The sequence below is a fragment of the Cladophialophora bantiana genome (assembly GCF_000835475.1).
Source record: "Cladophialophora bantiana CBS 173.52 unplaced genomic scaffold supercont1.9, whole genome shotgun sequence".
NCBI classification, from domain to species: Eukaryota; Fungi; Ascomycota; class Eurotiomycetes; order Chaetothyriales; family Herpotrichiellaceae; genus Cladophialophora; species Cladophialophora bantiana.
In genome coordinates this window covers 502,154-530,131 of record NW_015971583.1, presented here as the reverse complement: position 1 = coordinate 530,131, position 27,978 = coordinate 502,154, and the positions used below count along the sequence as shown (strand labels likewise).

General features: G+C 52.9%; 10 protein-coding genes across 10 annotated transcripts; 5 read left to right on the top strand and 5 right to left on the bottom strand.

Moving 5' to 3' along the window:
• Window positions 1-1,252: 1,252 nt before the first annotated feature.
• Window positions 1,253-2,731, top strand: Z519_06486 (uncharacterized protein; the record flags this gene model as incomplete). The annotated part of the gene is made up of 2 exons (XM_016764226.1): window positions 1,253-1,461; window positions 1,525-2,731. 2 exons carry the CDS (start codon window positions 1,253-1,255, stop codon window positions 2,729-2,731), a joined length of 1,416 nt encoding a protein of 471 aa, XP_016619308.1.
• Window positions 2,732-3,508: 777 nt separating this feature from the next.
• Z519_06485 (uncharacterized protein) lies at window positions 3,509-5,128 on the bottom strand (the record flags this gene model as incomplete). Its single annotated transcript, XM_016764225.1, has 1 exon — window positions 3,509-5,128. One exon carries the CDS (start codon window positions 5,126-5,128, stop codon window positions 3,509-3,511), a length of 1,620 nt encoding a protein of 539 aa, XP_016619307.1.
• Window positions 5,129-5,756: 628 nt separating this feature from the next.
• On the top strand, window positions 5,757-6,869 carry Z519_06484 (uncharacterized protein; the record flags this gene model as incomplete). The annotated part of the gene is made up of 1 exon (XM_016764224.1): window positions 5,757-6,869. The coding sequence occupies one exon, from the start codon at window positions 5,757-5,759 to the stop codon at window positions 6,867-6,869; it is 1,113 nt and encodes a 370-aa protein (XP_016619306.1).
• Window positions 6,870-7,735: 866 nt separating this feature from the next.
• Window positions 7,736-9,172, top strand: Z519_06483 (uncharacterized protein; the record flags this gene model as incomplete). Its single annotated transcript, XM_016764223.1, has 1 exon — window positions 7,736-9,172. One exon carries the CDS (start codon window positions 7,736-7,738, stop codon window positions 9,170-9,172), a length of 1,437 nt encoding a protein of 478 aa, XP_016619305.1.
• Window positions 9,173-10,246: 1,074 nt separating this feature from the next.
• Z519_06482 (uncharacterized protein) lies at window positions 10,247-11,215 on the bottom strand (the record flags this gene model as incomplete). Its single annotated transcript, XM_016764222.1, has 1 exon — window positions 10,247-11,215. One exon carries the CDS (start codon window positions 11,213-11,215, stop codon window positions 10,247-10,249), a length of 969 nt encoding a protein of 322 aa, XP_016619304.1.
• A 2,805-nt stretch (window positions 11,216-14,020) lies between these two features.
• On the bottom strand, window positions 14,021-15,341 carry Z519_06481 (uncharacterized protein; the record flags this gene model as incomplete). The annotated part of the gene is made up of 2 exons (XM_016764221.1): window positions 14,021-14,179; window positions 14,283-15,341. 2 exons carry the CDS (start codon window positions 15,339-15,341, stop codon window positions 14,021-14,023), a joined length of 1,218 nt encoding a protein of 405 aa, XP_016619303.1.
• A 626-nt stretch (window positions 15,342-15,967) lies between these two features.
• Window positions 15,968-17,657, bottom strand: Z519_06480 (dihydropyrimidinase; the record flags this gene model as incomplete). The annotated part of the gene is made up of 3 exons (XM_016764220.1): window positions 15,968-17,170; window positions 17,230-17,544; window positions 17,598-17,657. 3 exons carry the CDS (start codon window positions 17,655-17,657, stop codon window positions 15,968-15,970), a joined length of 1,578 nt encoding a protein of 525 aa, XP_016619302.1.
• Window positions 17,658-18,579: 922 nt separating this feature from the next.
• On the top strand, window positions 18,580-20,262 carry Z519_06479 (uncharacterized protein; the record flags this gene model as incomplete). Its single annotated transcript, XM_016764219.1, has 1 exon — window positions 18,580-20,262. One exon carries the CDS (start codon window positions 18,580-18,582, stop codon window positions 20,260-20,262), a length of 1,683 nt encoding a protein of 560 aa, XP_016619301.1.
• Window positions 20,263-21,238: 976 nt separating this feature from the next.
• On the bottom strand, window positions 21,239-22,600 carry Z519_06478 (uncharacterized protein; the record flags this gene model as incomplete). The annotated part of the gene is made up of 1 exon (XM_016764218.1): window positions 21,239-22,600. One exon carries the CDS (start codon window positions 22,598-22,600, stop codon window positions 21,239-21,241), a length of 1,362 nt encoding a protein of 453 aa, XP_016619300.1.
• Window positions 22,601-23,823: 1,223 nt separating this feature from the next.
• On the top strand, window positions 23,824-27,609 carry Z519_06477 (uncharacterized protein; the record flags this gene model as incomplete). Its single annotated transcript, XM_016764217.1, has 1 exon — window positions 23,824-27,609. The coding sequence occupies one exon, from the start codon at window positions 23,824-23,826 to the stop codon at window positions 27,607-27,609; it is 3,786 nt and encodes a 1,261-aa protein (XP_016619299.1).
• Between the last annotated feature and the right edge of the window lie 369 nt (window positions 27,610-27,978).

Sequence of the window (27,978 nt, the reverse complement as noted above, 5' to 3'; positions counted from 1 at the left end):
AGAACTAAGAATGCCGAGACGATAACGAAGACGTTTTGGCGGGCGCGGGAAAGTGAAGGAAAAATAAATCGCTTCGTGAGAGTAAGAGGCGAATACAGCAGACTGAAAGAAAATGGTTTAATGTCAACGGTGACGTTATAGGCATCGGACGATTTGTTTGTAGCAGGTGAGCCTACAATATGGGATCATGCAACCTTTTTGCCTGGCGTTCAAGTGTCTGTCTGTCTATAATCCATGGACTATCTCAAATTTCTCATGATGCGAGGCCAACTTGAACTTTCAAGGGCTAAAGTAATAGGGAGGGCTACTTGGTCGTCAAGACTAGTTCAACTGTTTAACCCATCCGATGATCTCGCTTATGGCTTATTCGGTATGGTTATGCACAGTACCTTCAGATCTGAGATCGGCGGGCGGAAGGGCGTTGCCAAGAAACTCGCTTAAGTTGCCCAATCAGCATTGGCGTATAATTAGTTTGCGACCATGGTACGTCGGCGCATTGTTTGTCGAGGAGGGCTAGGTAGAAATAGGCCTTGACTATGCATAAGTCATGAGGGGGACGAAAGGAGGTTGAGTAAAGAGATGGATGATGACTAGCACATCGACACTCCCGTCGTTGGATGCAGTCCCGGACTTTCTTAATGTTTGACACTGAGCGAATACTGAGCTGAAGATATAAAGCTGGAATATGATAGTGACAAAGACTGGAGATATTTGTCAGAAACTATACTTCAAAATTCTGCTTTCTTTCTTGCAAAGGGTGTCAACGGGTGAAGAAACCTTATCAGAAGCACTCGAATAGAGGAGATAGCCTGGCTCAAGCAAACTCAGTAGGCGTCCTCGAAGAGGCGGCCACGACATGGTTGGTGACGAGATAGATGGGTGTAGATAGTCAAGACCATGTCTTCAGATGTTGAATGGGGGAAGACTATAACCAACACTGCAGGTGAGGCGAGGAAATAGGAGTAGAAAACGACTTTTGTTACGAACCAGGCCTCTTGTGTGATCTAAATGGAGGAAAAGGTAAGGAAGGTCGGCCGAGGAGGATGGGGTTATTGACATGTTAATTGCCTGCACCTAGCACTGTCCCAGCCGGCGAACCAGGCTGACCATCACATTGCTCGCTCCCGGCCTTTTCCCTCGCAGCTTTTCCCCTCGCGGCTTTCGTGGCGGCTTGTTGTGCGGCAGCGACCTTTTTGAGATTCTTCCACTCTATCGCCAACGCGCCGAGCACTGGCTTGTTTGTAACCACAAGATGGTGACCGTCACAAACGTCCTTCGGCGTGCGAGCGCGGCCAATTTCTTTGACAGTGGGAGCTCAAGCGGCGAATCCTCGAGAAGACCCTCAGCCGCCGAAGCGTATGCTCCTCGGCGGCCCAGTCTTGCGGCCCTGTCGCTGAGGCTCTCCTCATGGTCCAAGAGGTCGCATTTTTCAAAGGGAATCGAGACCGACGCCGACTCCGCGTGAGTACATCAAGAGAGGGTTGGCACTTGAGAAGATTGCGATGCTTATGTGTGACTGGACAGGCAAAGATTATGGGACACCATCCTCTCATTACCCGATGAAATCACGGCTCAGATTCTCTGCTATCTGTCCGTGTCCGACTTCTTGAGCCTTCGTTCAACGTCTCGTTCCGTCTACGTATATCTGCGGTCTCATGCCGGCCCGATCACGCGATCTCTACTGCTTCAATATGCCTACGAGCAGACAAGTGACTATGAGGGCAGTACGAACGATGAGAAGGCGGAATACCTCTACAACTACCTCCATACTTTGTACCCTCCACCACAGCCATGCAACTCGTTCGACTATTTACTGCAAATGTTAAAACGACAAGGCCAAGTTCAAAGGATGTTGCAAGTCATGACCAATTGGATCCAAATGAAAGTTTATGTCATTCCCAAGTTTAAACGGTGTGATAATTTCAACCCGTACAAATTCAAGCTCGTGAGGCGGCTCCATCTAGCAACGTGGACCATGTATCATTTTCTGGAGAGTTATCGGACAATGCTTGTCACAGAGCATCCCATTCATGCAAAGCTCGAGTCAGCAAATGCCGGACATAACGACTCCGACAGAACCTGCCCTTCTTGTTCACAGTCTGTCAAAGATCTTCTGCGCACATACCCTGGGACTGGAATCATCCCTGCCTATCATTTCTATGAACTCTGTCGACAACATCTTCGCGCTTTAAGTCGAGCCCCTTCGGCTGGTACGATAATTCGATCTCGCAAGCCACCCAGCGAAACAGATCTTGTACAGTTCGTTGTGCTCGGCGGCATCCCTGAGCTGAGTAAACTGAGTCTGCTCAAAGGTTCGGCAAATCAGCGTATCGAGGTGATTGGGAGTTTTGTGGACAAGATCTCAAGCGCAGCAATACGGCAGAGGATAGGCCGAAAAGGTTCCTCTTCTCAATCCGAAGACCTTTCCCGGCATACCGCCTTGTGGTCCTCGTTTGACGATGTCGTTGCCCCTCTTCAGCCACCTTTCTCCCTCATCCATCACAATACCATATCGGCTATTCCAGAGCTCGAGCAATTCATCATCGATTCAGACGAATGGGTCACCCGAATGTATGAGCTTGTAAGACCAGGGGATCAAATAGTGAGTGCCTGGGGATTCATAACGAACATTCTCTCGGGAAAGAGCGAGGATGCGGCAGATGCTGGGCTTAAAATTGGGGCGGACAGTGATCTCGACTTTCTGACACCTGTTAAAGGGTTTGATACCTGAATTATGACTAGCGGAACAGTAGGATGGTGAGTCATCCTTCCGTCTAACAAAGAGAACCCGTGAACCATGATTTTGGGCTGGGTTCGAGACCTCACGGTCCGGTGGGCCATGGAATGAATTTATGTTCTCTCGACGCTAACGTAGCACAATCGAGCCCATTGAACGGGTGCACTTCCATCACATTGCAGCATCAATACCGCTGTTTGATGGATTCGGATTCCTTTACCTCATCTCGATGCGGGACTTGACAAGGACGAAAGGGCACCAAAGACAGTGGGTTTTGAGAAGTCGCTTTGTAAGGAAGGACAAGAGCGGCTCTGACTTGGTCACGAATGAACCGGCGTCGAGACGTGCTTCGGCCTAGCAGAAGACCAGATGAGCAGCACGGAGGAAGGTGTTCATCGCCTGGAGATGACGGTGGGTAGTTGACGGTGTACGAATATATGACGGCCAGACTGAAAAAGAAGTGAGAGGCTGGCTTTGGAAACGCTAAGCTGTCTGCTGGCAGGTATATGTCAGGCAAGTCTGCTCAGGCCCTGGTTTTGCTTGTTTGAAGAGCGGACCACATTGGAGCAAATGGCTAGCGGCCGAAAGCTGGGATGGATATCGAGGCAACTACGAGTACTAGGTACACAAACTCTGTGTAGGATTGGATACATTCGAGCTGTCAACTCCCTAATTAGCTGCTCTGGAGCTTGTGTCCCTGCTATTGCTTTGCCTTGCCTGGCCTTGTGCTGTCCTATCCTCTCCGGTCCTGTCTTGCCTTGGGCTCGCGCTCTATCCCCAGATCAAATCTATGCGCTCCCCGACGACCTTGCTGTTGAACCACTCGAGAATGTCGATGCTCGACTTGACGGTGCTCGCCCCTTGGAGGACATTTGCCTCAACGACACGCGCAACGGCACAGAACAGCTCCACCGTGGCCAGGTTCCTCGCGATGCACTGCCGGCTGCCGAGCCCAAAGGGGATGGCGTCCCGCAACATCTCGTCCGAGGGCTCGAGCCAGCGCTCGGGCACGAAGGCGCGCGGGTTGTGGAAGACGCGCTCGTTCAGGTGCAAAGAGTATGGCGTGCAGCTGACCTCTGTGCCCGCGGGGAAGTAATAGTCGGTGTTGTTGGACATGTTGTGCTTGAACGTCCAGCCTCCCTTTGGCACCACGCGCGGCAGTCGCGACGGATTGGCCATGGACAGGCGCAGTCCTTCTTTCACGACGCCCCGCAGATACGGCAGAGACTGCAGCTCGTCGAACCCGGGCCTGTGCGTCAGCCCCAGGATTTCTTCACGCAGCCGAGCGTGGCACTCCGGATGGCGGACGAGCATGAACAGGATCGTCGCCAGGTTCATCCCCGTGCTGTCGGTGCCTGCGAATATGAGGTCCTTGCACTGTGCGCGCGTCTCGGACGGTGTGAAGCCGGCCTGAAGGAGACGCGCAGGGTACGATGTCAACGGGTGCTGGCTCGAGACGGCGGTAGTCTTTTCATCAGTAGTGGTGGTGGACGTGGAAGCTTTGATAGCTTCTTCCGCATCGCGCACGACGCTCGCGACGAATTCGTCCACCCGGGCCAGGCTCTGCGACACTTGCTCGTCTGCGTTCCACCATGCGTCCAACGACTCGACGATCTTGAACGCCCAATTTGGCAGGTACCAAAACCTGCCGACCGCGACGAACGAATCGACCATGCCGGTGGCGCTCATCGGCTCGGCCAGCTCGCGCTGCACGGCCATTTTCTCGTCCTCCCGCTGCGACTTCCCCTCGTTGAGTCCGCCGTAGCTGGTTCCAAAGAGATACGACGTCACGGCGTCGACGGCCAGTCCTCGCGTCAAGTTCAGGACGTTCAACGGTTCCCCACCCTGTTGGCTCGCCTTCTTGCCCCCGGCCAGCCGCTCTACAAACCTGTCTACGCATTTGTAGATGACGTCCTGGCTTTGTCGCAGGTTCGAGGTCGAGAACAAGACGGCAACCGCCTTCGCGCGAGGGGCCCGTATGGAAGGGTCAACCTCCGAGAAGATCGAGTTATGGACCTGCGTGGCGTCCGGGAGCGCAAAGTTTTCGTAAAAGGCCGGCTTGACAAAGCCCCCTCGTTCGGTGTATATCGTGGCCAACGCCGAGCCGTCAGAGATGTCGACACTGTCCGGCCCATTGCGGACCACCGGGCCGTATTGCTGGTGTAGCGCCTCGACAACCGACGCCTCGTCGCCGATCCACGCATGGTAGGTCAGCCACAACGAGGAAATGCGAGGGAGAAGAGGGCCGGGGACCTGGGAGAGCGGATGCAATGGGGAGATGCGGTAGAGGGAGCGCAGGACGAGCCAAACGAGTGGGAAGAGAAGAGTGACGAGGAATGCGTGCGAGAGCATAGCAGACACCAATGCGCCGCCAACGCTGGATAGAGCCATGATGTCTAACCGCCCGGAGAATTTAACCAAAAAAAAAGAAAGACGAATGAGATCTATTTCTATCCGGTGCGCGGAAACACACAAACCAAGGATGCGGAGGCGGGTGAAAGAAACAATTATAGTCGAGGGGAAAGAGTCATATGTGTCGCCCGCGTCCAGCCTTTTCATCACATGCGATCCGTGTTTTACAAGACGTGCTGAAGCCCGGATACGTAGCCCGCCAGCCCATTTGAAGCGCGCTGATGGCCGCAGGGACTTACTACTGGTGGGTAAACCAGAGCGTGGATGTCCTTCCAATGGCTCTTGCAAGACGGACAACAGCGTACACAGCGACTGATGGGGGAAGTTCTTGATAACGCAGCGGCGATGGCGCTGGAGGGGGTATAAGGGAAAGTCAAAAACATACATGTAGGAAATAGACCCGACGCAACTTCAGGCTCGCGGGGCAGGAACACCAAGCGAAAGAGATCTGAGTTTTTGCAAAGTTGGTTTTGATAACTTACTTGGTACGCTTGTAGCAGACTTGCTTAGGTCCGCTCAGTCGCAACTCCACATCCCTTGGCAGTGCTCGAGACTCCAGCAAGCAAGCAAACAAACAAACAAACAAGTGAATTGAGAAGGCACCGTCATGGGTTCCATCCAGGGCACCAGTGCAGGGCACACTGCAGAGTCCAGCCGCAAGATCATCGTCGCTGGGGCCCAGCTGGGACCGATCAATGTCGATACGCCGCGGTCCGAGGGGATCAGCCGAATGCTCAAGTTGATGGACGACGCGCACCAGCAACATGCCAAATTGATTGTGTACCCCGAAATCGCGCCGGTGACCTTCTTCCCTCGTCATATCCTAGAGGGAGAGGAGCTGGAACAGTACTTTGAGCAGGAGGTTGACGGGGATGCGACGAAGCTGCCGAACCTGAAGCCTCTCTTTGACAGAGCGCGAGAGTACAAGATGGACATGTGTCTCGGCTATGCCGAACACGCTGCCGAGTCGAGCGAGGTCGAACACGTCCATTACAACACCTGTGTCTATTACTCGGGAGCATCAGACAAAGTTATTTCCAAGTACCGCAAGGTTCACCTTCCGGGCACGTTTGAGCCGTACGAGCGGAAAGACGCAACGAACCAACTGGAGAAGCGATATTTTCGACCTGGAAATCTGGGGTTTGAAGCATTTCGAGCGCCGGGCTTGATCCCCGATGCCGTCAGTAAGAAATCGGGCGCAAAGGCCAACGAGCCCGACAGCCTGGGCAAGGGCGACGCCATCATCGGCATGCTCATCTGCAACGACCGACGCTGGCCAGAGGCGTGGAGGCCGTACGGCTTGCAAGGCGCCGAGCTAGTCCTGTGTGGCTATAACACGACAGCCTGGGCGCCGGAACTGATTGGGACGAACAAGAAGATCTCGACCCCGGACAAGGCCAAGCAAGAGGCTCTGTTCCACAACAAGCTGTGCATCACGTACAACAGCTACGCCAACGCCTGCTTCAGCATCAACGTGGCCAAGTGCGGCCTGGAGGACGGCAAGTACCCGCTGATCGGAGGCAGCTGCATTGTCGACTGTGACGGCGAGGTGGTGGTCGAGGCACAGACCGAGGACGACGAGCTCATTGTGGCTGAGATTGATCTGGGCATGTGCCGGCGCGGGAAGGAGAAGGTATTTGCCTTTGAGAGACACCGGCGGACCGAGCACTACGGGCGGATTGTGGAACAGACGGGTGTGGTTGAACCGGATTTGTTGTGAATTCTGGTAGAGACGGACATTGTTGTGTGTGTGTGTGTGGACTGCAGGCAGTGAGGCAGTTATAGAGCAGATTTAAAATAGGGGCACGGGGGTATCATAGGGAAGACTGGGGCGCTTGGGGATGCCCTTGGGGTGTCCAAGTGCCTAAAGTGTACCTACCCAGGCACCAGTCTTAACTAACTCACCCTTGGAAGGTCGGAGACTTGGCTTGGGCTAGTTTCCACAGGCGGGTGACGCCTTTCTGCCCTCGATGATAAGCGACACCCAAATATAGCCTGGGAATGTCCGACAGCCTCCCCGTCTACCGAGTACGGAGTACCTAAGCTATTCTGCCACCCCTGAGTTTGAGGCTTGAGCTCTCCCCCATGTTGATCGCGGTCAATCACTCGCACGCGTGTCAGCCCAGCTGTTGCTTTGCTGGAGACCCGAGAAGTTAGACGAGAAAAGCTAAGTTGACCTCTGTTGTTTATTTTGTCTATTATTGTTATCGCCTTCATCGCCATCCATTTTTTCCTCTCCTTCATCGTGTCCCGGATTCCCTAAATCTGTACCCCCTATATCCCGACACCTACATACACCAAGATTCCAGGCAGCCCCCGGGAGCTACACAGCCACCAGCCCGTTCGTATCAAGCACGCCATTCTTGGTCTCCCATTGGCGTGCCGGAGGATAAAACAGGCTTGCTCCTAGTCCACAGCCAAAGCCCCCAAAAGCTCGAGCCCAAGCCCACGAGGCGAGGGGCCCATCACCAACACAGGCAAACTCGCTTAGCAGATTCCGAGCAGTCGAGTCTCGCGCCTTTTCGGACCTACCAAGGAAGAGGGAGGAGAAAAAAAAACAAATTAGAAAAACGAGAGGGCGAAACCATGGCCGATTTACAACGACAACAAACCCAATCACCTCCCACTATCCTCCAACCTCATCAAGAAGACCATCCTCATCCTCTCTCCCTACGGCCTGGCGGATCGAGATCTAGCTCTCCTCAGCCGCAACAGCCTCTTCTCTCCAGCTACGAGCAGCTCGAGGCCGATCCCGCCATGTCGTCTTATCAGCGCATCTCATCGGGCGCCGGACCGGGCAACTTTGGAGCTCCTGGTCCTCAATCACCGCCTCTGCCATCGTCATCGTCGGCCACCTACGCCAGCGCACGATTCCCCAGCCAGTACTTCCCACCCCAGTCGCCGACCAACGAGCAGGCCACGTCTTCTGCGAACCCTTTCGCCGATGGGCCAGCAGGTTCGCGCTCTCGAAGCAGCACCATCGGCCAGAACTACCCAATCGCCGTCGCGCCGCCCATGCCAACGTCACCACCCCAGCAATCCATCCAACCGCTCTTTGCCCAGCACAGCGGCCATGCCGGGTCGTCGTCCCGCCCAGTCTCCCGCTCCGCCCCTGGGGGTGGCCCCGGCTCAATGGGCGGATCCATGCCATCAATGCCCACTGGTAGCGGAGGGAGTGGTCCCAGCACACGCCCCACCAGTGCAAAGTCGCCCTTCTCGCCACCCATCACCTCCCCGCCACGCAACCGTCCGCATCAGATCCTCCTAATCAACCCAAACTCCACGCGCTCCATGACCGAGGCTATGCTCCAGTCCTTGCGACCCGTCATTCCCCAGGGAGTGGAGGTGACAGGCTACACCGCCCCTTACCCGGCACCCACGGCCATCGAGTCCACAACAGATGCCATCATGTCCACGGAAGCGGTGCTACGAGACCTGGCCAAACACGCTGCCTCGAACGGCGAGACCGTCCAGAACTACGACGGCATGATTGTGGCCTGCTTCAGCAAGCACCCGCTTATCGACGCTCTACGGGAGTCTTATGACGTGCCCATCATCGGCATCATGGAGGCGGGTGTCTACGTGGCACGCATGCTGGGTGGACGGTTCGGCATCGTCGCCACGGCGCAACGCTCCAGGATCAAGCAGGACGACGACATCGCCGCTTACGGCCTCTCGCATTTCTACGTCGGGAGCGAGGCCACCCACCTTGGTGTGCTCGAGCTTGACTCCCGCCCGAAGGATGAGGTCGCCAAACGCGTTGCACACTGTGCCCGCGCGTTGGTCATCAAGGGCGCCGACACCATCCTGTTGGGCTGCGCAGGCATGACGGATATGGTGCGCGCGGCCAAGGACGCGGTCAGGGATGAGGACGGACGACGCACCGTGAATGTCATTGACAGTGTCGAGGCCGGCGTCATGATGATGAATAGTCTGATTGGCATGGGGATCCCGACCAGTAAGAAAGGCATGTATAAAGGGGAGAAGGAAGGCAGGAGAACGCGAGGCCAGAATTGGTTGTGATTTTCTCTCCGGGCAGAGTGCTGGCTGGTCAGGAACGGAAAGGAATGAGCGTATGTGCCGCTGAAGGAACGAAGGGAGGAACACTGCGGACCGGGACTGTGCGAGAGGTATTCCTTGAGCGAAACACAACATGTCTGCGTCTACTCCGCCGAGCGAGACAAGTTGGGGGAGGCCGGATTTGACTGTCCCGTTTTCCTCAACACTGCTGGGAAGGAATAATGGAGCAGAGAAGACGGGTGGAATTTTGTGAGCCCCGTGCTTCAATGGCGGCGAAGTGATGGAAGAGATGAGATGAAATGAGATGAGACGAGATGAGACAAAGATGGGATGATTCTTGGTGGTTATTATTGGATCAGTGATAAGGCGGGCTTGCTTTGGAAGAGTAGCCCTGAGGCACTAGAGCCATAAAGCTATTTATACAGAAGACTGCTCCAAGGGTCACCCCCCGAGTTTGCTTGAGGAATCTGGAAAGAAGACAATGAATGGATATTCTCTGTACACGAGTGAGCGAGCGAGTGAGTACGGAGTAATGTAATCTATTTTTGCCTTTAATTTACTTTGCCTGCTTGCTTGGATGCTTGCTTCTTGCTTGGATGCTTGCTTCTTGCTTGGATGCTTGCTTCTTGCTTGGATGTATAGCGCGGTAGAGACTACCGTAGGATGCATGGGCTACAGCATAAGCGAGCGCAAGTCAAGGTTTTCGGGATGTTAAGACACTTATTTCGTCTTAAACCGTAATGCTTTCTTTATTTTATTCCGCTTCGATTTGGCTTAACTTGCTTCATTTCCGCCGGGGTATTATGCGGATATACTACCTAATCATAGCCTATATAGATAGGTATGTATGCGGTTAGTTAGTTAAATATAAATATATGTATTCAGGGAGATAGGGCTGCCTCGGGTGGGCTCTGTCGAGAAAAGTTCAAGTCAAGACAGGTATCGCCCGACAATGGCGGGCGAGAAATGTGGTCTGTCTGGATCCCCCTTCTTCACATCGCATCGCATTACAGCCGGCCCTCCCTGTACACGTATGCCCTATAACGAGGTCCAGCCTTCTCCGCTTTTCCGGGCCAGTTACTGGTGAGGCCCAGCTGCTCTCCGCTCGCGGCCAGAGATCAGATAGACGCTGGCTCTCATGTCGATGATGGGGTCGTCGCTTGCCTCTACGCCCTCGACGCGGGGCACGGGGTCGAAGATGATGGTGCGCTGTTTCTCGTCGTTGTCGTCGGCCACGTTCTCAAGCTTAATGGAGCCCAACTTGACCAGCTTGCGCGACTCGGGCCAGTGGATCGTCGCGTCATTGGTTGGGTCGCCATCCTCGGCTACTTGGGCCCACAGGGTAAACGACGCGCCGCCGTCGATGATACGCGTCTGGATCTCGTTGTGCAAGAAGGCCGGGTCTTTCAACTTCGCTTCCTCGTCCGTCAGGTGCGATTCCCCCGCGTCCGGCGTGATCCGGTACCGCACAAACGTGCCCTTGCCGTCTGACGAGACGAGTTTGAATGCATTGACCCCGAAATACTTTTCTGTCGCGAAGCTCGCCGGCGTGGGTTTAGGGGCGCCGACGAATGCTGCCGCCGAGGGCGTCTTCCCCAGGTATACTTCAATGGGCGAGGGTTTGGGGGCGTCCGGTGCCGAAGACGCGCCGATTGCCCCCAGGAGCTCGAGAAAGTCTTCGCCCGTGCGGACTGGGAAAAATGGCGTCGAGTGTGCGATGATATCGGTGTGTTGACGACGCCCGTTCTTCTCGGGCAGGACGAAACGCACGGCGATGCCTCGCGGGTTCGCGTCGCCGGCATTGTCGGGAATTTGGGGAATACCGGTCGAGTTTGAGAAGCGCACGACGATGGGTGTTGAACTGGCGTTGAGGTGAGGTGCTGAGCTTAGAGACCCCGCTTCCGAGGTGGGTGTGAATGTGCCATTGAGGAGAATCCCTCTTGCATGGGCTGGTCTGAAGCCTGGTGGTGTGTGGAATGCCCCTTGCAATGTCTTGACCAAGGTGGCAGCGGTCTCATTGGTCTTGTCATTGGTGGAGAGAGGCATGTTGAATATGGATGAATTTTGATCTGTTCGATGACTCGGGGTAGACAGGGCTCACGAAGGAAGGCGGCTTCTGTTTCTCCTTCGGTGTCTTTGACTTGCAATGTCTTCTTTCTTCCGTCTTCCTCTGAATGTTCCCCCATGCTTATATACCATATCCTGAGGGGTTTTTCCTTCAGGGCTCAAAGCTAAACAGGCACATTGCGTTCCCGGAATGTCAAATACCAAGCGGGCATCAGTCAGCAAGCATGATGGGATGGACCAGTGAGAACAGGACTATTACCATTCTCAGCTCCGCCATTTTGCCGCCATTGGACGAGAATATATCTTGTCCTGCTCGTCGTATCCTTAACTCGCTCGGGTTCATGCACAGGCTTAGTCAGTTTGACCTGCTAAGCTTGTTGGCCGTTTGCTTCTCTCCTCCATGGTGTCCTCACTCGCCCTGATTAGTTATGCCACCATTTGTCAAAATCGAAACCTGTGCCAAGTCAGTCTCTTCAAGCTCCATGGCATGATCTGGACATGAGCTAGCCCTCGCAGCCTGTCTCTGCCCGTGTGTTGTGCAGGGGGGACTTAAACCCTCGATTGCGTGCCCGTTGTGGATTTGATATGGGAATTGCGTGCTCGGCAGACTCGGGCTGGACGTGAACCATGCACCCAGTCTTTGTCGACTTCCGGGAGAATTTCGGTTCATCTTTCCTTCAAACCTAAATGCACAATGCGTACCGATCTTGCATGGTCAAGCAAGAGACTTGAATTGACATAAGCTGTGGGCGGGAGAATGCACAAGCGAGGTCCTTGTCCTCCACCGTACAACTGAAGTCTGTGTACTCTACCGTACTAAAAATGACGTCAATTCTTATCGAAAACAGAACTATGGTCAGCAGCCTCGTCCATCCACACAGATGATAAATATCGTCTTCAAACCAAACTTTCGTGCGCGTTTTGTGGAGTCTTAGGCGGTGGGCGCTGGTTTGGCGCAACGGAGAATCATTCACAGCTATGGATTCTGAGGAGCGTTAAGTCTTGCAACCGCTCCCGCCAGACGGCAAAGTCACTGTGGCTCCGCCTTTACCAAAACAATGAGACGGCCTCCTTGTGACACTAACGGTCTCTGACGCACAAAGACTCGCCGTTCACGATGTTAATTCGCTTGTCCAAGACCTCCAATCCTCTCTCCTGCCTTAAAGACCCAAGCCTCTCAAATGTGGTGGCGGTCTTGCCAAAGAAGCCGCAATCCAGCAACTTTGACAAGAGGTACGCGATTTCTGTGACTGCGTCAAAGCCGAAACAGAGACGGGCGAGCTACATTCACTGTCTTCTTTCCCGTCATTGCAATCTTTGCCACCAAGGTCACTCTCACACTATCTACGGATCAGCAGCATCGGCGTGGATAAATGGATGACTACGACCGCGATCTAGCACTTCGACAAAGTGGATGCGCCGTTGAGCCTTCTGCCTCTTGTTCGAAACTTCGATCCGTATGCTATTAACGGAGATCGACCTTGGGGACCCCCATTCGACGTGAATAGTGACGATTCTCATCCGCTGATAGAATAAGTCTTCTTTCCTATCAAGTGGCTGAGCAATCCCTAGTACAACATGATCGATGCATCTCTCTCCACTGGTGAGCTATCCCTCCCGGACATCCCTGCTCAGCCGGATGTATTGCTCAATAGCTTCCTGGCACAAACCACGTTCTGGCTCACTTATCCAAACTCGTCAAGCAAACCTTACCCGGCGTCCTCGATGGTAGGGTCAGTTTCTTCTACTTAACCATTTTACGACAAGGAAAAAATAAGCCTTTTGAAGTTGGGGCATGAGGTGCTTTGATCTGATCTTGCGTTCTATCTTCTCACGTCAAAGTGCTGGAGTCAATGCACCGTGGGGACTAACACTGGAGCGGTCTGCGTCATTATAACAGCGTTGTGCATGGTGATTGAGCGAGCCACCGACGGCGGATATCTTGTGTCGAGACTCGATTCCCGAGATGTCTTCCAAACCCCTAAAGGCATAGGGGTTCGGTTGTTCAGGATCCATAAATTGGCGGTCGAAGTCTGGAAGCCTATGCTGGTGGCAGCATTCTTCCTAATATATCTTGAATGTGGCAAGTCCGAGGTCGATGTTGATTCTGAGACTCGTCGTGAGAACGAAGCACGCCTTGTCATGGACATTTGGAGAGAGATGACCCAGAAGTAAGGAATTTGCGCAATGTTGTTACCCGTCGGTTGCCATAGTCCGTGGCAAGGGCGTGGAGATAGTATGGTGGGAGATTAGGTTACTACGCCGCGGTCAGGGACGACAGGACTGGTGGCTAGGGATGGGAGTGTATTAGAGTCACGAGCCAAGACAGCGTCGGTGAAGGCTTGTGGACCTTGTCCTGACGTCCATCATGTGAGAGTATTTGGTTCACGCAATCGAGATTCGGCCAATATCTTCTTAAAGGAGGAGCAAGAGAGAGCTATTCAAGGCAGTGAGCTCTGAAGGAGACCGCGAATGGCTACTCCTCATTGCACAAGCCTGTCCGGCGGTACCGGATGTGTTTGCTGTTGTTTTACACACACAAAAATCGAGTAATACTCACACCCAATTGTCTCGAAACATCTGTTCCCCTGCGCGGCTCAGTCAATAAGTATACTCGGAGAAAACTTGCGCTCATCAGATGCGGCTATCAAACCCCAGTGAATATACAACGCGGTCCATTCACAGGTCTACCATTCGAAATGTCTAACCCAGTCACGACAGATTTATCAGGTATGGAACCAACTCTCTTGTCCATTCCGCCTGTCCTACGCAAGGGGTGCTGCCTCACTTGGCGAACGTGTTCACTGGCAACCGATATACGTCGATCGTCCAGTACGGCCGCCTCGTGCCCTCCCACTGCTTGCTTCCATGCAGATCTGCGGGGACGGTGATGTCTTCCCACTCAGTTTCGAATCCTGCTTGGTAGAGATCGATCTCCGCGACCTATATATATGTATTTCGATTGTCAGCCCCCTCTTCGTTCTTTTCTTCTTCCCAACGCCCTATCCGAAGTCACAAAAAATGTACAATGCACGTGATAACGTACCTTGGTGTATACGTCGTAGCAAATCTGCCGGTCCGCGCCGAGCCCGTTGTACCAGCCGAACCGTCCCCTGGGGCTGAGGAGCTGGACGACGTATTCTGAAAAGAACTCCCTCAGCGCTTTGTAGTCTTCGGCGAAGGTGTCGTAGTAGATCGCGTCGAGCTGTACTGTGCCCTTCGCGACTAGTTTCGGGAGGACGTCCTGCCATCTCCCTTCGTGGATGGTGACGTTGGGTTTGTCGTACCAGCCTTGGTGGCGCAGTCGCTGGAGCACTTGCGGATGCGCTTCGACGATGTGGTGTTCGGCGGGGTCGTGTGTCTGGATCGCCGTGTCGACTATCCCCATGCCGTGGCCCACGTTCATCACCTTGAGGCCGGCCTTGGGTATCAGGGTTTCGGCGTGCCGTTGCATTATCTGCGTCTCCCAGTCCATCATCACGGCGTTGTCGCTTTCGTCGAGCAGTATTCCGGGCTTGTACCGCAGTCGACTCTTCAAGTATGCTCGATTGTCTAGCGAGACGTCGTCGAGGGCTTTCTCTTCGAACACCGGCTGCATCCCTTGGACTTCGTTGGAAAGCTTCCGTCTCTTGGGTGCCGGCTGTTTGTCACCTGTTTCGTGGTCGTCATTTTCTTCGTCGTTGTCGTCACCGCCGTCCTCATCCTCATCTTCATCTAGCCCAAGGGTCTCCATCTTTGAGAAGAGAAGTTCGGCACGCACACCGGCATCAACCATCATGTCGTAGATCTTCTTCTGTCCTAGCCGCAACGCAATGCACCCGGGCGTCTCATCCTTGCCGTTCAAATCGTTCCAGATCGCGCCGTTCTCGAGCAACAGCTCCACCGTCCTGACCGCATCGTCGCCCGCCTCTTTACCATCCTCGGCCTTACCTGATGCCACAATCGCGGCGTGCAGCGGGGACGACGCGACGGGCGCTGTGGCATCCTGTGCGTTCGCGGAACCTTGTTTGAGAAGGATCTCGAGAGCCGGCACGTCGTGGCGCGCAGCGGCGGATATTATACGCCTTGCCAGGAGAATGTCCTCTTCCGAGGCTGGACCGGTCATTTTTACCTTTTCGTTATTATTTTGGGACTGTTTTGGAATTTTTATTTAGAGGATGCGGGGGAAGGACGATTGTGTGAGTGGATTGGGAAATGTGTCCGCATAGGGTCTGATACAGCAAGTTAAGCGACCGTTAGTTTCGCTAAATGTCAACATACTAACGATTTATGGCATAGCATTGCTGTCAGCGAAAATCACTACCGAGGCCAAGCTCGCTAGATACTTGATGGATTATGCTACTGATTGCTACCCCAATCGCGTCTTATATCGAAGACCTCCACTGCCTTCCCACAGCCTTGCCCATAGTAGAAGGTCGGTCATTGCTACCGAAGGTCTCAACGATTGTGATGTGCCTCCAGCAGCCGTTCTGACGCACATCCTCTCCGTCTTCTATTTCCCCCCCTCTTTTTATAGCAATCTTCCCTACGTAATTTTCCTTCAGGAATATGATTTTTGGGAAAAGAGGTGGGAAACGCTTTTCTCGCAAAGATGGCAGCTGTGCTGGGGTCCGACCATGCTTGTACGCTTAGTGAGCTCGGTCTAGGAGATTTTAGTTGGGTTGTGATCTTGACAAATCACAGTCCCAGCGGCGAGTTATATTTGAGGGATAAAGAGTCTATTCTCTACTCTCAGGAGCTATTCTCCATTGCCAGCACTTTTTGGCCTTTAACCTCCATTGCCTTTTCCGGAATCCTTCCTTTGTACTGCGGAATCCACTCATTCTCGAACCTGCCCCTCGGCTGCCTCAGGTTGTTTTCCACTCTCTTTACAAACCTCCCGCGGCTCTTTTCGCCGACCACACCACCCTCGTCCCTAGCCCAGACCACCTCACCTCTCACAATAGTGTATCTCGGCCAGTTCTCGAACCGCACGCCCTCGAATGGCGTATAGTCGCACGTATGATGCAGCATCTCGTTTGTCAAGTCAAATGGCTTGAATGACGAGCCAGGTTTACTATCGTTATACCAAATTGTAATGTCCGCGTCATATCCAGCAGCCAACGTACCCTTGGTGCTTAAGCCGTATAATCGTGCGGGATTGGTAGATGTGACTTCGACGTACTTTTGGATACTGATCCGGCCGTCCTGAACACCCTTGAAAACCAGCGGACAGCGCGTCTCCACACCCGGAAGACCATTGGGGATATCTGTGAATCGAGAAACTCCATCCTTAAGCCCCAGCTGTTTACCCAGAGGATGTTGGAACGAGAACGGGCAATGATCCGATGAGATTGTCGTGAACGTCCCATTGGCGATCCCCTCCCACAGCGCATTGAGATCGTCGTGACTGTCTCTCAGGGGCGGGCTGCACACGAATTTTGCTCCTTCGAAGTTCTCGCCACGCAGGCGGTCCTTGAGCAGGTATAGGTACTGCGGACACGTCTCAGCGTGGATGGGAAGGAGTTTCGTCTGCGCATCACGGATGTGTCGCGCGGCAATCGCGGAAGAGATGTGTACTAGGAGGATGGGTGTGTCCATTAGTCGGGCGAGCGAGATGGCACGATATGTCGCTTCGTCCTCGGCAACTTTTGGTCGCGAGACGGCGTGATAATACGGATCGCCCTTCTTCTGTTCGTAGAGCTGTTCGATGATCATCTCGATCATATCCGAGTTCTCAGCATGCATCATAGTGGTCATGCCCAAGGCTCGAGTTGCGAGCATGACGTCTAGAATTTGACGATCACGCAGCTTCAGAGGGTCATAAGTCATGTATAGCTTTACAGAGGTTATGCCCTGTTCCACAAGAGTGGGGAGCTCCTCCTCGACAATGGATTTGGTCGGGTTCGTCAGTATCATGTGGAAACTATAGTCGCAGTAGGAGAGCCCTGCTGCCTTTTTTTTCGGCCCCAGATCAGAACACAATGTGTAAGGAACAGAGAATTGACACTTACCTTCTTGTGGTAGGCTTCGACAACGGGCAGTACGCTTTCGTCAGTCTTTTTCTGGAAAGCGAACGCTACCACGGTGGTTGTGCCACCAGCGATGGCACTCCTAGTTCCATTCTCAAAGTTGTCGCCCAAAGCGCCATTGATATGCTGATCTAAGTGGACATGGGTATCGACACCCCCCGGTGTTACGTACGCTCCATCAGCGTCGATAACTCGCTGTGCCGAGAAGAGCCCTTGAAGAGCGCCAATGCATACAATCTTTCCATCCTTCACGGCTATATCAGATGCCGGTGGATAGATCAAGTCACTTGAAGAGACCTGTAAGTCACCATGAGTATTGAGGTATTTTGTAAGGACATTTGATGGCCTACAATGATACCGTTCGTTATCAAGAGATCGCACTCCAGGGCCGGGGGAGCGTAGCTACCCATTTTGGATACTGTATCAGAGCTGAAAATAAAATGCTTGATTTCCTGATGATGTTGGCGGTTGTGACTTGCAGATTTGACGACTTTTGGGAACGAAGAGCCCCGGCGCTCGCACCAATGACACCGAATACCGAGATATCAATTTTGTTTTTCGCACAGCCAATGTACGGTTCGGTTTGCGCCATTGGATTTACCGTCAGTCTTCGGAAATGCCGATAAAGGCCACTAGATATTCCCTGAATCAATGTGCAATTCAAGTTCCAAACCCATACGCTTGGTACCTGGCAGGCTTGATGGTGATTGGCCCATGCGAGGGCTCATATCTGATCCTAAAGGTTGCCGGGGTGGTTGATCGGCCATACTCCGTGAGCTGTGCGCATACCTCCGCAGCCATCTTTCGTTGTTAGAAACGTGAAGTAACTTGCCCTCCACTGATGGTGTAGTGTTATTGGATAGTCACAGCTATCGCGGACATGACCATCCGGCTCCAGCATGGAATTTCGGTTCGCACGTGGGACTCCATACAACAAACCGTCAAGATAGTTGCCCATTCAGGAAGGTAAGGGACAGATCTGCCCAGCCTTGCTAAGTGCCGAGTTGTGCGCCTCTATCAAGTCGAAAGCGTTGACGCGTGAGAAATTAGTTTTGGAAACCCTCAATGTCCAGTGTGTTCCGGCGTGGACGGTGATCATAACGCGGCTCTTATCAACTTTTTCGCGATAAGGTCCACCAACTGTCGCCGGCCTTGCCCTTGCCTGTGTTGGCCGAAGAAGATAAGTTGCCCGTAGACTCCTTCATAGAAGCCCTTCATGTAGATCCTATATAAAGCACAAGATCCACATATGGCAGAACGCCGAAGCCAGCCTCGAGGAAAAGACAGATTCACCACATAATCCCTCATACGAGTCGTGTTCGCATAACAACCATGGGGTTCAAACATTTTTGGGACGAGTATGTCGTGCTCAAACCCCATCCAGGCTCATTTGGGGCTGATGACCCTGACGCAATCAAATACACCAACGAGGACATGGACCCTATCAAAAGAAAAGATCGGACTTACGAATGGTACCAGATGGGATTGTTCTGGATCGCCGAAGGCTTCAACGCTGCGCAGCTGGAAGTATCAAGTTCAGCCTTCTCGCTTGGACTGAACCCAGGGCTTTGTGTTGTCGCCTGCTTAATCGGCAACATCATCGTCTCTATCCCTTGTGCTGCATCCGGATACCTGGGTAGCAAGCTGGGGACGAACTTCCCTGGTACGGTCAGAGCATCTTTCGGCATGCTAGGCTCCAAATGGGCCATGATCGTGAGAGGTGTACCGTGTATCATCTACTATGGCATCCAAGTCAGTCTCGCTGGTCAAGCAGTCCAAGCTTGCACCACTGCCATATGGCCATCTTTCGCTCACTGGGAAGTCAACGCAATCCCAGCCTCGGCCAATGTGACAGCACAACAGATTCTGTGCTTCTCGATCTTCTGGTTGATCTCGTTACCGTTCCTATATCTCCCCATCAAAACATTGCGATACCTATTCATTGTCAAGAGTATCCTGGTACCTCTGTTTTGGACGGCCATGTTCACATGGTCCGTCACTGCCGCCCGAGGGTGGCCTGCGGTATGGAGGGCACCGAGCAAGCCCCTTGACGGATGGTCTGTAGGCTATCTGTTCGGTATATGCGTCAATGCAGCGATTTCCGGCAACGCCACATTCGCGGTCAACATTATGGATATCTCACGTCACTCGAAGAACGACAAGGCGGCATGGGCCACACAGCTGTTTGCTTTGCCTGTGTTGGTGACCTTGACTGAGTTTCTTGGCTGTACTATGGCAGTGGCCTCGTCCGTCGTATATGGCGAAGTACAATGGAATCCATTGGTGGTGATCAACAACTTTGAAAACCGGCCCGGAAAGTTCTTTGCTGGAGCTTGCTTTATCTTCTTCAACATCATGACAAATGTCACGGGTAACTCGGTGCCGCTAGCCAACGACTTGACAGGATTGTTTCCCAAGTACATCAACATTCGCCGCGGACAGTTCATCTGTGCCGTGATATCGTTCGCCATCTGCCCCTGGGAGATCCAAGCAAAGGCGACTACCTTTTTAGCTTTCTTGGGTGCCTATACGCTGTTCCTCGGCGCCACTACAGGAGTAATCATGATGGACTACTTCTGGGTACGCCGCGGATACGGGATCAACATTTCGCACCTGTTCAAACCGCACGGCATATACTGGTACAACTTTGGCTGTAACTGGCGCGCATTCGTCGCTTGGTTCGTGGCCATCGCTCCGCTCTTCCCGGGTATGCTGTACTCGATGGGTGTGCCGATCCACAACCGAGGCATTCTCAATATGTACTCGTGGAATTATGTCCTGGTTGTCGTCTTCTCCGGCTTAGTGTATTTCATCTGCACCAGCCTGTCGCCTGTCCCCGTCAGACCCGATGACGGAGAAGAGGACTACGGCAAGTTGTATCTCATCGACGGGCTGACGCCGGCCAGTGAGAGCACAACACCGACGGAATATAGGGGAAGCCGAGACATTGAAAAGAATGAGAAGATTGTTGCCGAGTCGCATGTGACACCGGCCACGATACAAACAGTAGCATGAAATGTATAGACAGATATCTGTATAGAAAATGCAACTTGCCGATTCCTCCGGGAGCTGTTGAACCAATCTAAGAGTCAATAGATTGATTAATTTCTGATTCATCCTGGAGTGACGGTGAGGGTTTAAATAAGGGACGGCGACACAGGCTGTCCTTATCCCATCTGCAGTCAACTGTGCTGAGTAAAGTCTCGGCACCACCAAGCTTCCACCTTTTTCCAACCTTTTGACTTATATCACGCATAATTATAAGCTTCTAATAGTCTCCTCAAGTGCCCCTTATGATAACCTAAGTTTTAGAGTACTTAGGAGACTCTGAGGGGGTATTGTTGTGGGTGGTAGGCCGGGCGAGCCAGATAGGCGCCCTCGGTAGGTTTCAGCCTCAGCCACCGCCTACAACGTCTACCTGTGTACAAACAAACCGCAGAGTAGGCTGTAGCATGCCAATGCCTATAGAATAACAATTGACCTATAAACTGAGTGGTGTGTTGCTGAATAGGCCGTGAAAATCTGTGCCAAGAAATTACTCAGCAAAGTTGACTGCAGATGGGACTAAACCAATTCGCCCTAGCCCAATTAGGCTAGTACTAATCTGCTAACCAGTAGGCACCTGGCGAGCTGGATATGTATGGCGCTAGGCTGATCTTTAGCGTCTACTCCTCTTGCTGGTAAGCACACATATAATCGCGAATTGACGCTAATGCTGCCATTCTAGATGTCATAGTGACTCGATCCCTATTCCCCCGCAGCGGTATGTCTTTAAATTAAGGCTGAAGCTTCAATGAGGCTGTACATCCTTGTTCCGAATTTTGTGGTTATGGATGTCGAAACAAAAATTCTAGGAATCAGAGGATTGCAGTTCAAGTGGGCGACGAAGGGTACATCAAACTAGGAGCTTTGATCTGAACCGAGGGTCGATCCACGCCATGTTCCCTATCGCTGCGGCGATGGTCTTACAACCATTGGTGCCGTGGGGCCATTATGCAGTGCCAAACTTCGTCAACTGGGGGGATCCTTCACTCGGTGGAGAGCTGAACTTTGTCTGAACAAAGACCTTCTGGAGGCCCTTCTCACGAGCGTCATATCTTTTGTATACTTCCTCCAGTTCCTCCAACAACACTCGATGGCTGACCATCTGTAAGACGTCCAAACTGCCGTCTTGTATCTTATTGAGCAGATCTTCCCAGTACAAATGTACAGGTGCTTGGCCATTACCGATTAACCGTATGCCGCGTTCCATGAGTGATCCGATGTTGAAGTGATTCGTGTAGCCAACATAGACGCCTGTGATGCCGCAACGGCCGAAATTCTTGACACTCATGATCATCTCGTTGACGAGTTCTGCCGTGTCCGTTTCAGCACCCAGAAGCAGCTCAAAGTAATGAGCCCAGCCTTTTGCATACTCGCCCGCCGCACATTCAATTGCGACATCGGGGCCCCCGTGTTCCATCTTTTTCAAGGTTGAATCGATGTTTTCGCCCTTGGGAAGGTCTGTGAAGTTGATCGTTTCGACTTTGGGCAGTTTGGATTTCACGAAGTCCAGACGCCACGCAGCAACACCACCATCAATTATGATTACTCGCTTCGCGCCGCACATAAACGACATGGCTGCGCACATCTGGCCGATGGGGCCTGCACCCCAGATGGCAACGACATCGCCTTCCTTGACACCCGTGTCCACGACGGCGTTCCATGACGTACTCAAGACATCGGATAGGTAGAGACCTTTTTCATCTGGCACGTCGTTGGGGAGTTTCAGGAGGTTGACATCACCATATGCAACACGGACATACTCGGCTTGGCCACCAGCATAACCACCGGTGAAGTGCGAGTAGCCTAGCATACCCGCGGTGCGACCGCCGTACATGACGTTTTCGATCTTATTGTCGTTGGTCTTCTCGCATTGGCTGCTCAACTTGCGCTTGCAGTACATGCAACTTCCACAAGCGATTTGGAAGCTGCACACTACACGGTCGCCAGGCTGAACTTTGCTGACTTTAGAGCCGATACTGTCCACAACACCACAGAACTCGTGTCCCAGAATATCACCTTTCTGAAGCTCAACCACCGTACCGTGGTAAAGGTGAAGATCCGAGCCGCAGACTGTCGACCCGGTTACTTTGACAATAACGTCCGTGTCTTCAATCTTGGCGGGCTTGAAGGTCTCGACGACTTTGACGCTGTTCTTGCCGTTCCACACCAGCGCTTTCATCTTCTCACCAGAAGGGTCCGCATATCTTTCAGCATCTTTGGATGGGTTGCTAAGGTTCTGTTCGGTATCAGCATCGCCTGTGTGGCCAATGATCTTTTCAATTACAGCAGCCGCTTGAGAGAGAGCCATGGCGACGATGTGGGAATGTTATCAGTGTTGGTCCAATATTGTCAGTGAGATTTTGGTAGGAGCAAGAGGAGGCTCAGAAGGGCGCAGTTGGTTTGGTTATATCCATACATTCATCACAGCCAGAATCTGGGCATTAGTTAACACGATGATGTTTTCATCATGACATCATGTATTTGTGATGCCGAACGAAGTCCAAGGGAGTCCCCCTGCCGTAGCCTCTCGCCTTTGAAGTCAGTGAAGTAATCATTTGTCGGAGAGCGGCTCCGTAGCAAGGGATTTCCAAGGCATGTAATGCTTGTTGGGCCGAGAGGTTTTTCTAGACAGTCGTCTTGTGATGTTTATCTTGTCAAGCCTACCATACCAGAAGTTTCTTCTCGCGTGGCATCTACTGCTCGAGCCCAGAGACTTCTCAGAGAAAGGTACCGTGGATGGGTCCAGTCAATGATTAAAATCACTAAGGCGACCGCCGTGCAGATGCGACAAGGCCAATGCGCTCATTTCTCAGTGCTGTTCATTCAGCGGGCAACTGACGTTGGCCAGCGGTGACCACAGGTTTTGTCCGCGTTGCACGTGACGCCTCTTCAGAGTAGCTCGGTGGCTCGGCTGCCGTTGGAGGGGCGGATGGTGCAGGAACGAAGGCTTGGGAGGCTCGGCGGACAGCTGCGAACTCGCGTTGTCAGGGCCGCACTGGGGCGTGTTGGGGCACATCGCGGCCACCACCAGTAGGCGCATTATCAATAGTGGCTTGGGCTGATGCGGGTGAGTGGCAGGCCTACGTAGACATCAACATCGAAATCCAAGAAATCGACAACTGCGACAAACACCCACTCTCATTCTGACACGGCAGCCTCATGGTTGGGAAACTATTCTTTCGCTCGTTCCATCCATCTTATTGACAGCCATCAACCATCTATACTGTTGCATCTCAATAGAACTTCCAACTAGATTCGTCCAGCACATTCCCAGCCCTTTTCCTCCCGCATCCTACCTGCGAGCGTCTTACCATCTTACCTCTGAGCTGGCGACTAACTAATCGGTACCTTCGACTTACGAGTCCTACCGCAGTCCATCTCCCTGTCCGATCCTAGAGGCAATAACGGTCTAAGCCCAAGTCCGCCGAAGTCCCAGGATGTCACCGCCTGGGTGACAAGTGAAATTCAAGAGGACCCTGATCTCCAATCGTCTACCTGCGCACTCGAACTTTGAAGAATGTACCACCAGCAATGACTTCGGCCGAGAATATGGAGCAAGGAACAGATGCCGCCTCGATTAAACCTGTCTCGTCCCTAAGATCTCACTTCGAGGGTCTCAAAGTCAACCAGCCGCAGCCTGACAACCGCGGAAGTATACCTGCTTCTCCGCAAGCATTGAAGCCGATCGACAGGCCCAGTCCCGTGCCACCCCAAAGAGCCTCCTTTGACCTACCAAGACCGACATCGCCATGGGCGGGTGTTGGAGGAGGGGGACAACATCCCAACTATGCAGGGCCACAAACTCCCGTCAAGGGCACCGATTCACCGCCGAAACTTGGCCACAGACGGCCCATGTCCATGCTCTTGCAGTCGTCTCCTCAGCTTACTCCCTCGGTCAAGATAGATTCGCCGCGATCACCTCCGCGCACATTCTTTGAGCGGAGTTCGTCAAGGTCTCCTGAACGGGTGGACAATACGCCCTTTGGGAAGGTGCGCGAACTCATCTCCCAACACTCGAGTCGCTCTTCAACCCCAGCACCTAGAGCCCCTAGCGCAGATCGATCGGATATGGCGAAGACGTTGAATAATATACATCCTGGGAATGAAACACAAGAGGAAAAGCCGAAGGCCGGGCCACCACCAGTCAATCGAGCAGACAAGCCCAAGATTCCTGCTAAGCCACCTGTGATTGCTATGGCTGGTGGTAATGTATTGAACCCAGAGGCTCGAAGACCTTCATTTGAAGCACGAATATCACCTTTCAGCACACCCCCGAGCAGCGATGAAAGCTCTCCAACCCAAAGTCCGGAGACGGTACCTCCCTCATCCTCGACCAAGTCCTCTGGGCCCGCACCAGTCCCGATCAGAGCTGTTTCGTCCCAAGTTCCTCCTCCTGAAGCGCTCCCTGCACGGTCAAAGGATGCGCGAATGTTTGGATTCTCAAGCACGCCGTCGGCCCCAGAAAGAAAAGATCCCAGGACATTGGGGTTTACGGCCCCTGAGCCCCGACCGCCCAGCCGCGGTTCGAATTTACCATCTAGAGCCAATACCGTCTCAGAAAAGCCTACTAGAGATCCTCGTGAGCTGGGCTTAGCGAACGGGAAACCAACACAGCGCCACGTCTCAGAGACTATCCGGCACACACCTCCACCACCGCCTCCGGGCGCTCCTTCACAGCCCCCACGAGTAAATCCCATACGAGATGCTCGTCTATTTGGCTTCTCTAGTGCCCAGTCACCGGTAGTGGAAAAGATAGTAGAAGAACCACACCCTAGTCTTCCTCCACGAAGAAACGTTGAACCTCCTCCGCGCCCGTCCAATGAGTCTAAGAACACGACACGGCCTGTGCAACCTCCAAGCCATGTCGTGACCCCGGACCGTTCCAAGAAGCCTTCATCTGCTCAGCAAGTCTCTCGGGCACCCACCCTGCCTGTGGAACAGCATTTCCCTCCGCCACCGAAGCGTACAAGCGTCGATGAGCGGGTGCTTCACCAGCCAACGCCAACGCACAGGTCACAGACATTTGCTGTTGATTTCCCGAGGCGAGCATTTGCCAATGTAAATGCCGAAGACTCTGATGACGTAGAGGAACCAGTTGAAGAGCCTACTACCTCCCGATCTGAGTATCCGGACGCTACTCATACAAATCGGCGGCCTCCGTTTTGTAAAAGCAGTCTGTGGGAGATCAGCACGAAGTCTGACTCAAGACTTGCTGAAATCTGTGGACAATATCTGTGTACAGCCGGCTACGTGACTCGGGTGTTTGATATGTCATCGGGCGAGCAAATCATGAGCATCAACCACGGCGAAACCGTGAAGGTAACGGCTGTGGCGTTCAAGCCTGCAGTGGATCTTGCAAATGAGGGCACCAGACTCTGGCTGGGCCTGAATACGGGCGAGTTAATGGAGGTCGACATTGCAACGCATACAGTCATAACCACCAATTCGTCCCATAATCGTCGAGAGATTGTGCGCATACTGCGGAACAGGAGAGACTTATGGACAATCGATGATGAAGGGAAGCTTTTTGTGTGGAAGGCCGACGAGACAGGCGTTCCCAACCTGAAATATAGTCATATTTCTCACAAAGTTCCAAAGGGACACACTTTCTCAGTGGCAATTGACGGCAAACTCTGGTACGCTTCAGGCAAGGAATTGCGAGTATATAAACCGGGCAATGAAAGCTCATTTACTGCCTTGACACCGCCGCTGTCCCAACATGGAAATGGAGACGTTACCTGTGGAACTCACTCCAACGAAGACAAAGGAAGAGCATATTTCGGCCACATTGATGGACGTGTGTCGATATACTCGACCAAGGACTATTCCACTGTTGCAAACATCAAAGCCAGCGACTACAAGATCAATAGCCTGGCGTTTGTTGGAGGTAAATTGTGGGCGGCGTTCAAAACGGGAATGGTCTACGTCTATGACACCTCCAGTTCGCCCTGGAAAACCCAAAAGGATTGGAAGGCTCACGATGGACCCGTCACTCAACTGCTCTTCGATCCCAGCAGTGTTTGGACCCTTCAACAGTTGCAAGTTGTCACGATCGGACATGATAATTTTGTAAGGCTCTGGGATGCAGCTCTCGAAGATGATTGGATTGAAATGGAGATGCAGCGGCGCAGTGCCGAGTATTGCGTGTTTCGCAACGTTCGAGCCGCCGTTGTGACCTGGAATGTCGGTGCGTCTACGCCCGCCGACCTGCGAGAAGATTTCATCACCGAAGCAATTCACTCGAACGATCCACCTGAGATTCTGATATTTGGGTTCCAGGAAGTTGTTGATCTGGAAGATCGTACTGTGACCGCAAAGAGTATTTTTGGATTCGGCAAGAAGAAAGATACTGTCAAGACGGAACAACACCACAGCCGCGTCTACCGAGAATGGCGAGACTATCTCAGCAAAGTCATCAGCCGATCAACCAATGCTCATTATGCATACTCGGAACTTCAACTCTCTAGCTTGATCGGGCTATTTCAATGTGTGTTTGTCAGGCAAGGAGAGCGGCAGAATATCCGAAATTTGCAAGCTGCAAGTGTCAAACTCGGCTTGAAAGGCCACTATGGAAATAAAGGTGCGCTCGTTACCCGTTTCATATTGGACGACAGCTCCATATGTTTCATCAATTGTCACTTGGCCGCTGGGCAGACGCACACCTCACATCGAAACAACGACGTAGCCACCATTCTAGAGGCCGAAGCCCTAGACCCTGAACGTGATCCAGAAGTACGCAGCTCGATTTATATCGGAGGCGGCGACGGCACTCAGATCCTTGACCACGAAATATGCATCCTCAACGGGGACTTGAATTACCGCATTGACGCCATCCCGCGAGACGCAGTCATCAACATGATCAAACGCAATGAATTAGACAAACTCCTCAAACAAGACCAGATTATGGTTTCGCGCCGCCGTGTATCAGGATTCCGTCTGGCCCAGTTCGTCGAGTTACCCATTACTTTTCCTCCAACATATAAATATGACGTCGGAACAGATGAGTACGACACCTCAGAGAAGAAGCGCGCTCCTGCATGGTGTGACCGGTTACTCTATCGAGGTCCCGGACGGATAGAGCAGCTCGAATACCGCCGCCATGAGGTGCGAACGAGCGATCATCGTCCTGTCAGTGGGGTGTTCAAACTAACTGTGAAGACCATCGATGCACAAAAGCGGGCTAAAGTCAAGGAGGATTGCTTTGAGAAATTCACCGAAGCCCGCAGACGCATGGCGGAAAAGGCGAGTATTGACTATCTGGTCACGGCGCTGGGTGTGGGCGAGCAGGAAGCTCGGCGGCTCATAACAGCCAGATGAAATGATGATTGATGTTGATATTTGGGAGCTGAAAGGAATCAATTTGACCAGCAAACTGGCCAGGACCTGGTCGCCTGGGCTCGCCGTGTCCTGCAGCTTTCCGCAAGACACTGGGACCCTTCTTCCGATGTGTGAGCCTTGTATAGCGGGAGTGAAAGCCCAGGGCTATGCGACTCGTACGGTATATGGGAAAGCGATCATCTATCTGATGGTTATGGCATATTGGGTGGCTAGATGTTCGGAGCTGGTGGTCCAGCACCATGATATCTGGGACTTCCGCGTAGACGACTTTCCAAATACCAGGCCCAAAGCCCAGTCAAAGAAAAGCTGTTGTTCTAGGTGTCTTCACAGCTCCAACATGATTTGTCA